Here is an 11,022-nt window from a genome sequence, read left to right as displayed (position 1 = left end):
AAGTTCTAGCCAAAATGGTGTACCTGTGATCAACCCTTAACTCCCCTGTCGCTGCTGGTCACATGGTGTATACTAGCCAATGTCATAAGAGGACTTTGTGAGTCAATAGCCTGCATAATTCCTGTTCAACCAGTCATGACCAGATCAGGACCATCACCAAGCATTGTCACATGCTGCCAGCATATATAACCTGTGACAGCAAATTTGCTTACAACACGGGGCTAAATCAAAAGATAACCTAACAATCAATGTTACGAAATACAAAATCTTTATTCTTATAACATGTATAGTGCAAATATTTCACAATATTCAGACGTCAAGACTGAAAACCTTTTTGTACAACCTTAATGGCTTTTGTACATGTAAGCCTACACCTGCTGTACAAACAGCCCTTCACCGCCTACGTCAGGAAATTCAAAAATTCAAAAGAAACACAATTTTTGATAAACAAGTTTACAAATTCAACATGACAAGTTCCTGACTAACTAAAGGGAGAATATGGCACGATATTTTGTCCGACTGTTTTTCAACAAAATCACTGCTCACCTTTAAAAGGACAATATAGGCAGCAGCTAGGCAGGCTAGATAAAGCAACACAAAGTCACCAATAGGGGTCTCTCATATCTCACAGTACGTTGAAATGATTCAATGATTCACACTTGTACAAGGAATTTATTTAGTCCCATGACCAATGGCCCTTAATGTACATGTATACTAGTCACTTGAAGACAGCCAAATTAGCCTCTCTGCTCCTGCCTATAGTCCCCCTTTAACAATGGAAAACATTTTTTTCCGAAGAGCGATTCTGTTCTTCCTTATAGAACAGGAATCTTTTGCAGTTACATACAATCATTATGGAACTGAAGATATATAGACTATTATCATACACAAATAATTTTTACCTGTACAGTTTTGACAAATTGAGAATACCTCTCCAAATGAACATGAGTAGGCCTATGGATTTGAGCTATAACACTTTTGTTGGCATTGTTTGTCAGAACAGGAATTAACAAAGTGCCAATATGGACTGCATATATTTTAGTTACATGTATTGAAATTCAACCTCAACTTATTAGGATGCCTATATATATAGTGGCATTAAATGTGATAAAAAACATTAAAATTTGCCAAAAAGTTACAACTATGAACTACAAAAAGCACAAAATTAACAGGGCCTGTACAGTTGATTGGTCCTTGATAAATGCTAAAGAATATGGAACTGTATGTCACAGGAAATGCTCGGTGTCGTCACAAGTAACTCGAAGTTTGTTTAAATGCCCCAAGGGAAATTGTTGCATTCTTGACCCCTGTCAGACCTCACATGTATACATTATTTTGAATATGATGAGAACAGGGAGCACTGAAAACCTAAACACATTAAGAATACATGAAAAGGACCTCACGTGTTGATACAGTGGAACCTCCCTTAGCGGGCACCTCTCTATTAAGGAAAACCTCTCTATAAAGGATAACCTCTCTATTAAGGACACTAGTTTTGGTCCCAAATTGGTTGTTTCCATTCAATTTGACCACTATAATAAGGACACCTCTCTAATAAGGACAGCACTTGTCAGTCCCGAGGGTGTCCTTAATAGAGAGATTCTGCTTTATTTGTATGATATCGAATATGATGAACCTTTAGAGGACTGCCCTGGGAATAAGACTTACCACAAATGTGACAAACATATGGTTTATCACCAGTGTGAATCCGTGTGTGCTGTTTCAAGTGCGTTGTTGAAACAAACGCTTTCGGGCAAAACTTGCACTCAAATGGTTTTTCACCGGAGTGTGTTCTCATGTGGACCTTGAGATTTCCAACACTGCTAAATGTTGAAGTACAGATAGGACATCTGGGTGTTGCTCTGGTGGCAAAAATAGGACGAGATCTCAGACATCTGTTTTGGCCAAAATGCTGGAAAAGAAAAGGATATAGACAGACCTTTATTTAAGCATTGAAAAATACTCCAAGAGTCAGAACAGAAGCTACATGTAGTATACAAAATTGACCTGAAAAGAAAATTGCAAACCTGCTGTTGCATAACCAAAGAAATTCAATCTAAGACCACTTTTTCGTGACATTGAACCAAAAAGAACAACAATTTAAAAGAATCTATTTACAGAACTGGTTTGAGCAAGCTGCCTCTGATTAGTTCAGTATTTGAATCATAGGTGACAGCACTACATAATTTGAAAATGGAACAAAGCTAAATAATAGACAAGATATGGTGCAACTGATAAAATTAAACCAATAAGAATCTTGTTCATTAACTTATGCGGAGAAGTGAGGAAAAAGATTCACAATTACTATCAACGAGACTGAGATAAAGATACAGATCATATTTTGACAAAACCACAGGTAGGAAGAATGCCCACAATTACAAGTACAGCGAGCACTGAAGCTCAATAAAAAGGGCCTTTGCTGTAATGGCACATCGCTTCGCAAGGAGTGGTGCGGAATCGAAAGCAAGAGATTTCGGAGGCATAATTTTTATGCCCTGTGGCAGTTGGTGTCCACTTGACCTGACGCCACTAACAAATCAAACTAAGAATATGACATAAGTAGAATCCAGGAGACTTGTGTTTATCAGACAAGGTGGTGTACCCAATTCGTCAGGAAGGAACCACTAAAAGCACCTCAAGACAAAAGAGATGTGTGCAAACTAAGATATTGTGCAAAGCTATGACATATGAACTATCATGTGACCGTTCAGAGCACTTTTCTGGATAAAACTTTTCCCACAAATAGAACAAACATATGGTTTCTCTCCTGTGTGGATCATTCTGTGATGTTTCAAGTGACATTTCTGAGCAAAACTTTTCCCACAAAAATCACATGCATGCGGTTTTTCTCCTGTGTGAATCAGCGTATGGCGCTTGAGGTCTCCTTTCCGATGAAAAGCCTTGGCACACACAAGACACCGAAAATCCCCTCCACTTATCATCACTCCTGGATGGCTACGCATGTGTTCTTGAAGATCGTTGTCATTAGAAAAGGCTATTTCACAAGTTTGACAGTGCTTTTTGTCTCCAGTAGTAGTAGCTCCGGCTCTTAAACTTGCGCTATGCTGAATTGTTGACTGGGTGGACGTCTGCTCTTGGTTTCTTCCCTTAGCAAACTGAAAAATGGGAACAGTTTTGTTGATTATTACATTGTATACAGCTACAAACATTCAGATACGGTACTCATGCAGAGTACCCACAGCTACATCTTGACCCTCAAGTTTTGAATCCAGTCCGATGACCTGCACTGTGCTACACCAAGAGGAGAGGAGAGGAGTACCTTTAATGGTTCAGAATGCCACTGCTCTGACTGAAACTGTTCCTACAAATTTAACACACATATGGATTTTCTCCAGATCAATGTTCTAAACCTGACACTCAGTGCAGTACAATTGTGACTGAACACAACACAGCAGAGCAATTTACACATCAGAATCTCGAACTTGGATGTAGCATGCCTTTGGGATACAAAAAAGAGCTTCAGAATTTTACACCACCTTTGAGAACAATTTATCAAAATCAATATTGTATGCCTAAAACCAAACGTACATTCGACACGATTCGCTGCCATTTGTTTCTCATGTACAGATCACTCCATCTAACAGCCAAGACAAAACTTCGAAAGTAGCCTCACAAACACTTTCAAACTATTTTTACAAACATCTTGACAATACACTAACAAACATCTTGACAAAACCCTCACTAACTCCTTGAAAATAACGTCGAACTCATCATTCATTCATGTGGACTATCATGTGCCCCTTCAAGTGTGCCCGCTGATTGAAGCCTCTCCCACAAGTAGGACACACATATGGTTTCTCTCCTGTATGAATCATTCTGTGATGTTTCAAATTATTTTTCTGAGCAAAGCGTTTCCCACATATATCACACGCATGTGGTTTCTCTCCGGTATGAGTCAGAATATGAACTTTCATGTTGGTAACAGACTTGTTGCAGACGCTGCAGATGTACTTTTCCTTGTCACCAATGCCTGTGTCTTCTTGAAACACTCCACAAGGCCTACCAGATGGATATTTCCATGGGCTGGGGATGCCCTCCTGAAATCTTCTAAAAGAAATCTGAAAAGAGCCAACCATAAACAAGATTACTTACTTTGAAAAGCAGCAGTAAGTCGCCCCAAAAACTAAGCTGACGAGGGTGGTTTTACAAATGACACACTACCCCAGGGGAGATGAATGGTAAATAGAATGGCTAAGATTTCGGTCAGAAAACTAGAACAAGGTGATTTTTTTTCTCTGGTTGATGGCATTATCACATGTCAACAGATTCATTGCAATACTGACAACAGGCAATGCAATATCCAATGTCAAAATGGCCACCTTATTCTCGAGGTATAAAAATCTGAACCTCTCTATTCTATAATATAGCATCAAAAATATAAAGTGTTATATATTTTTGTTAGCATATCTTTCTCAAAACTTCTTGCATGCCGAGGCTGAAAAAAAGAAGTCTTTGATATCAATTCGTTCAATTCTAAGTAGAATATCATTCAACCTATTATTTATCTAAAGAATCATCTACCAAGTTATTATTAATTGCCAGTAAGTATTCTTGCTGCTGCTGGTATGGATGACTTTTTCAAATGAACCAACATGTATCGACACAAATGAGGTTTCTGATCAAAACCTTTTCAACAAATATGTGACCCACCACGACAAAATGAGTCACATGTCGCATAGAAGATGACAGCCTAAAATGACACCAGGACATAATAGAAGAAATTGATGTACTCAAGATGTCACAAAAGGCAGACAATAGTGAAATGTACGACCGTCCGTCTCAACCTGTCAAGCTCGGAGTGACATGCGACTTGTTTCGTCATGGCGGGTCACATATGACAAAGATATGGTTTCTCCCTGTGATGCTTCAAAGTATACTTCCGAGTGAAATATTTTTCACAAATATCACATCCATGTGGTTTCTCTTCGGCATGAGAAAAATAAGATAAAATTTCCTTCAAATCACTTCTTTTTATGTCCTATCATATGCCCCTTCAAGGGAGTCATCTGATTAAAACCTTTCCCACAAATAGAACAAACATATGGTTTCTCTCCTGTGTGAATCATTCTATGATGCTTCAGATTAGTTTTCTGGGTGAAACGTTTGCCGCAAAAGTCACACGCATGTGGTTTCTCTCCTGTATGGATGAGCATATGGGTCTCAAGGTTCGTGAAGACTTTCTGGCAGATTTTACAAAAGTGCCTATCCTGGAATGCGCGCGGCATAAAATCCTCTCCAAAAATTTCTCCACCAGGCGGGTTTATAGGCCAACGATTTGAACCCCTCTCCTGCATTCTTCTCATATCATACTGAAACGATTAAACAAGAGCGTATATAAATCACTTGAAAAAATCACAGCATCATATCATAACCCGACTTTTGATTCCTTTGAACAACCTTTGTCTTTGCTAAAAGAGGAACGTTTGATGCTCTGATTATCAGGAACCAGCAAAACTAAAAATCCAGATGGCAGCACCAGTACTAAAAGGTACACTTCCAGTGCATTTTCCATTAAAATCAAGTTTTGTTGATTTTCTCCCTAAAACTCATCAACATAGAATTAAGGACCAATAAAACAACATTTTAGAGCGTATATAAATCACTTGAAAAAATCACAGCATCATATCATAACCCGACTTTTGATTCCTTTGAACAACCTTTGTCTTTGCTAAAAGAGGAACGTTTGATGCTCTGATCATCAGGAACCAGCAAAACTAAAAATCCAGATGGCAGCACCAGTACTAAAAGGTACACTTCCAGTGCATTTTCCATTAAAATCAAGTTTTGTTGATTTTCTCCCTAAAACTCATCAACATAGAATTAAGGACCAATAAAACAACATTTTTGGTGCTATTTCCCCATGTAGAGTAATTAATTGCTGAAATATTCAATAATCATTGACCCGGGAAATGGCTTCTCATTACAACCATGGTCCACTTGCCTGCAGGGCCCCCTATTGGCAGGTTTTGTTGTGCAGGTTCCTCATTAGTTCAAGTCAGACCCACAGGGCCCATCATAGAATATGCTAGAAAGTCACCTAAAAAGATACTTTTTTCAACAAACCCTAGCCAGATGTCAGCCAAGAAGTTTGAGAAGTGAACTGAAAAGAACGAAGTCTGCTGCTACCACCTATCTAATGTATCAAAATAAATGTTTTTCATCACCGATTTCAGAAATCAAGGAAGCTCGAATAAGGAAGAAATACCTAAGGAACTACTCTTGCTGTCACTTCTTCAGATGAACTATCATATGCCCCTTCAAGGGAGTCATCTGATTAAAACCTTTCCCACAAATGGAACAAACGTAAGGTTTCTCTCCTGTGTGGATCATTCTATGATGCTTCAAGTTATCCTTGCGTGCAAAATGTTTCCCACAAAAGTCGCATGCATGTGCTTTTAGTCCTGTATGAGTTAGCATATGGACTCCGACATTGGTGACAATTCTTTTACAGATTTTACAGCGGTCTTTGCCTTGGAAGTGGACTTTTCTTGAATCATTCAGAAAACTGCTTTTGCTGTGTTGCTGAGGATCCGAACTACTCTCCTGAATTCTTCTGAGGCCAAACTGAAAAAGAGTCAACAAAAAGTATTGGTAATTTCAAATTATAAATCTCATATGAAAGTTTTGAAGAAGGTTTGACTGTCTTGGGTAGGAGATCTTCCTGTGGATAAAGGAAAGAATTACCCTATTAAAAAACTTAGTCTTGGCTGAGGTACTGCAAGGTATTTGTAGGGTATTGTAGGGTAAATGAGGAACGGGCCAAATTACCCTAGTACCCTAGCCTAGTACCCTAGTACCCTAGTACCCTAGTCTAAGGTAATTTTTTTAGTAGGGAATGTTGGCTTTCATAGTGTTGACGAATGCATTGGAATCATATGAGTATTTTTAAAGGATATGAAAATAATCAGTATAAAGAGATAATAGACACCAAGATTTTGCAAATTCAATTAATTTTTATTGTAAACACAAAAGGTTTTGACAGGAATACACATCACACAACATCAAATTTCTCCACTGAAGGCAACCCCTAATAAAGCATGTGAATAGAGTGGAGCAGCGCAATGCCTTATACAGCATCAGGCCAATCTAAGTGGCAACAGGAACAGGGTCGAGTGTCAAGTCATTACCCAGTCTTTGTCTCCAACCACAAAACAGTTACCGTAATCACTTCATATAAACCAGCATGTGTGACTTCATGTTCCCACTCTGCGTAAAACCTATTCCACAGATTCTGCATTTAAATGGTTTCTCTCCTGTATGGACCCGCATATGCGTATAGTCAGATGAACCCATTGTGAGAAAGTTTTGTTTCAAATCTGGCTTTACGCAGACTTGCTGATTTCCAGGAAGGATAGATATGAATCCATGAACACGATACTCAGGCCGGTTGGCGTCACTTGACGTCATTCTCGACTCCGAAGGATTTTGATTGCCACAAAGTAACTGTAAGAACGAAAAGTATGTTTCTGATCCCATAAGACATGCCAATACCATTTTGTAAAGATGTTGAGGGGTGATATAAATACATGTAGAAGGTTGCATGCAGACTGTTGTCTCCCAACAAAATTATTCTATAAACTTGAGTATAACATTTCTGCACAGTGAGCTTACATTCATTGATTATGTTGAGTTGAACTGAGCTGATTTCACCAGCCGCGGGATAAGACTCACCAGCACGTTAAAACTTCATATGAACCAGCATGTGTGCCTTCACATGACTACTCTGTGCAAATCCTTTCCCACAAATTCTACATTTAAATGGTTTCTCTCCTGTGTGGATGCGAATGTGTCGCTTGAGATTACCACTTTGTGAGAAGGTTTTCTGACAAATATGACACTTAAATATGCTGGAATGTCCTCCAGAAGTTGCCGTCAAAAGGCTGTTCAGATTTTCTGGGGCGGTCAAGGTGAATCCAGGGACAGAATATTGATTCACATCAGCTGATGCATTTCTCGACTCCAATGGGCACCGACCGCCTGACATGAACTGCAAGTATAAAAATAATTTCTGATCAGATACGACATGCCCAATACATTTTTAAAATGATGTGGGTTGATATCAATAACCACATGCTCTGTGATGATCAGTACGTCCTCCCCATGAGAGGCAATGTGTAGCTCCAAGGAAAACTTACTTCATGGGGGGGGGGAATATACACTCACTTTTCATAGATATTGGCGCAAGAAACCCATTCACTGACACAGATTTTTGTTTCTTCTTCATTGTTAACTAAACACTTCTCTGGGCAGGACCTTGGACAAGGCTACAGTTTGAAAGGCACAGCACTGCTGGCACATAAATGTAAACAGAGGATTCCTTTGCAAGGGTCCAAAAGTTACAATTCTAAAGTGCACTGCACACTAGCAATTTGCATATAGTTTTTTGATTGGTGCACTCCCAGAACTTCAGTCTCAGCACTCTGCAACCCGGGTCTGCAACTATACATCCTTAATGGCCATCAGTAATTCCTAGGATGCCTCCTTCGAGTGTCCATTCCATCAAAATTACAAACAAGCGTAAAACACACTTAACAACAATACTTGTACTTATATTCTTATCAAAACTTTATTAAGTAAATGTGCTAAACAGTTTTTTTGAAATTATATGTAGACAGGGAAAATAAAAGAATACCACGATATGTTTTCCACATACTGAGAATGACTTTATACAAAAGAATTGGGATACAAATGCCCCCGTTTTAGAAAACTTTCACTCCTAAGAGTTCAATAGGAAAATTATGTGACAGCACAAAATTATCAGCATATAACGCTTTAGCTATACAGTGGAACCTCCCTTAGCGGACACCTCTCTATTGAGGACACTAGTTTTGGTCCCTAATTGGTCGTTTCCATTTAATTTTACCTCTCTAATCAGGACACCTCTCTGTTGAGGACAGCACTTGTCAGTCCCGAGGGTGTCCTTAATCGAGAGGTTCTACTGTATATGAACAGTACAAAATATTTTCTTACAAACGGAGTAATCATAAGAAATTACAGCATAAAATTACACATTATGTATCAATTAAGAAATTCCCACGATTCCAAGACATTATTAGAACAAAGTAGCCTCCAAGAACATGCAATTGACATTATACAGTGGAACCTCCAATAGTGGACCCCTCTCTACTAAGGATAACCTCTCTATTGAGGACACTAGTTGTGGTCCCAAATTGGTTGTTTCTATTCAATTTGATCACTCTAATCAGGACAGCTCACTATTAAGGACAGCACTTGTCAGTCCCGAGGGTGTCCTTAATAGAGAGGTTCTACTACAATCTCTAAAATTATATCATAAGCTTTGTATTCCATTTATTCTTATGCCCAATAGGAGTCAGTTGGTGCATATTCATATAACTTTTAATGGAAAATCTTTGCCCACAACTGTTACAATTACATGGAAATGGTTTCTCTCCCGTGGGGACCCTCATATGTCTATCTAGATCATTCTTTTTAACAAATCCCTTCTTACAGACTGAACAATGAAACGGGTGCTCTCCTGTATGTCGCCGGTTATGAACCTCTAGTGAATGAGAAGATGTGAAGGACCTATCACATGTAGAGCATTGCCATAATCTCTTCAAAGAAGTTTTAAAATCTGCAAGATGTAATAACGCAAAATCTGTATTACGAGAATAATGAGTGGTGAGTCACCCAGCTCTCGGTTGTGTTGTACACTTTTGTCCAGATATATAATTACTGGCCAGTTCAACCCTCACACGTTGCTTGGCAGAATTATTGGAAGTGGTCAGTCTCCCTCGGATCTTATTTTCGGCATAAATAAAAATCAAGTGGAAGCCTCATCTCCTGATGGAATTGAAGATTACATACGGTCTCTTATTTTCTCTGATAGTTACAACCGTAAAGCATCACTGCACCATAAGCTTGTTTGTCTCTTAGCAAAGGCCTCATAGGCCTACGATGGCCATGTTTTGTGCCGGGTTGGCCCTAGGGTGTTGGGTACAATGTATTTAACTGGTTTTTAAAAGATTGTATATTTGTGACTCGCTCTACCAAAACTAGGCGCTTGTCGCATCTGAACTTGACAGGTTGATACGGACTTGTTGTTCATTTCCCTATTGTAGACCTTTTGTGAAATGTCAGTTTGTAATAGATTTCACAAACAAGTCCGTATCAATCTGTCAAGTTCAGATGCGACAAGCGCCTAGTTTTGGTAGAGCGAGTCACATTTGTATGTCCTGCTATGTATTGTTACTGTAATGTCCTCAGTTATGGGGTTTTTGAATAAATAAATACTGCTTTTTCTCTCACTTTTATTTCAGTTTTGATGATGGAAAATAATCCCTGTAAAAAATAATCATTTACATGTACAAATAGTAATTCCTCCCTTGTATTCTTGCTACATCAACAATTACAATCATCATTCATGCAGAGAAACCAGGACAAGCTTCGTGGTTAGAAATATATATTACCATCACCACAAAATCAGACAAACATCCGACATGATCTTCAGATGAGAAATAATCTCTACAAGTAACGATTAATATGGATAATTTGATGACTCTTCATATTACTTTTCTTTGAGAACCTTTTTCCACAAATATTGCAGGCATATGGTTTCTCTCCTGTATGGACCCTCAAATGTCGCACAAATTCAGAATTGAAAAGAAATGCCCTCGGGCACATGGAACATTTGAATGCTTTCCTCCTCGTCCTGGCCATGCCATCAGAAACTTCAAGCATCTCCCTTTTCTGCAAGATATAAAATTCTAAAGTCAATTTGGTAGTTTCTTGCATTGCCATTGTGGCTTCATCAATAGTTCACATCATCAATGTGTCAATATGAGTCAACTGGTGTACCTTCACGCTACCTTTCTGGGAAAACATTTTCCCGCAAATATTACATTTATATGGTTTCTCTCCTGTATGGACCCTCATATGTCGAACTAAGTCAGAATTAGAATGAAATTCTTTTGGGCACATTCCACATTTAAATGATCTCCATGAGTTCTTCCTGGCAACATCATACATCTGCAAGATATA

The 11,022-nt window shown here is 38.7% G+C and overlaps 2 protein-coding genes and 1 non-coding gene across 3 annotated transcripts; 1 reads left to right on the top strand and 2 right to left on the bottom strand.

Annotated features, from left to right (window-relative positions):
- Window positions 1-257: 257 nt before the first annotated feature.
- LOC135487795 (zinc finger protein 468-like) lies at window positions 258-2,942 on the bottom strand. The gene is made up of 2 exons (XM_064771877.1): window positions 2,694-2,942; window positions 258-1,945 (listed from the first exon to the last, which is right to left on the bottom strand). Exons 1-2 carry the CDS (start codon window positions 2,940-2,942, stop codon window positions 1,589-1,591), a joined length of 606 nt encoding a protein of 201 aa, XP_064627947.1. The 3' UTR covers window positions 258-1,588.
- Window positions 2,406-2,531, top strand: LOC135488856 (U11 spliceosomal RNA). Its single transcript, XR_010447064.1, has one exon. It is a non-coding gene; the product is annotated as a U11 spliceosomal RNA (small nuclear RNA).
- On the bottom strand, window positions 2,916-10,910 carry LOC135487794 (zinc finger protein 585B-like). The gene is made up of 3 exons (XM_064771876.1): window positions 10,511-10,910; window positions 9,312-9,669; window positions 2,916-4,109 (listed from the first exon to the last, which is right to left on the bottom strand). Exons 1-3 carry the CDS (start codon window positions 10,780-10,782, stop codon window positions 3,732-3,734), a joined length of 1,008 nt encoding a protein of 335 aa, XP_064627946.1. The 5' UTR covers window positions 10,783-10,910; the 3' UTR covers window positions 2,916-3,731.
- Window positions 10,911-11,022: the final 112 nt, after the last annotated feature.

Source organism: Lineus longissimus, chromosome 5, assembly GCF_910592395.1.
Source record: "Lineus longissimus chromosome 5, tnLinLong1.2, whole genome shotgun sequence".
Lineage (NCBI taxonomy): Eukaryota > Metazoa > Nemertea > Pilidiophora > Heteronemertea > Lineidae > Lineus > Lineus longissimus.
Note: the sequence above shows the minus strand (reverse complement) of the source record. Positions and strands in the feature narration are given on the sequence as shown.

Bases quoted from the DNA above. Each gene is read 5' to 3' on its own strand.
- LOC135487795 (XM_064771877.1), bottom strand. From the start codon at position 2,942: ATGATAAGTGGAGGGGATTTTCGGTGTCTTGTGTGTGCCAAGGCTTTT. The intron at 1,946-2,693 runs GTTCATATGTCA...TTCAATGCTTAA, and splicing joins CTCTGAACGGTCACATGATA to ATAAAGGTCTGTCTATATCC.
- LOC135487794 (XM_064771876.1), bottom strand. From the start codon at position 10,782: ATGGCAATGCAAGAAACTACCAAATTGACTTTAGAATTTTATATCTTG. The intron at 9,670-10,510 runs GTAGAGATTATT...GAGAGCTGGGTG, and splicing joins ATCCATATTAATCGTTACTT to ACTCACCACTCATTATTCTC. The intron at 4,110-9,311 runs ATATAATTTTAG...TTTTCAAAGTAA, and splicing joins AATGGAATACAAAGCTTATG to GTAATCTTGTTTATGGTTGG.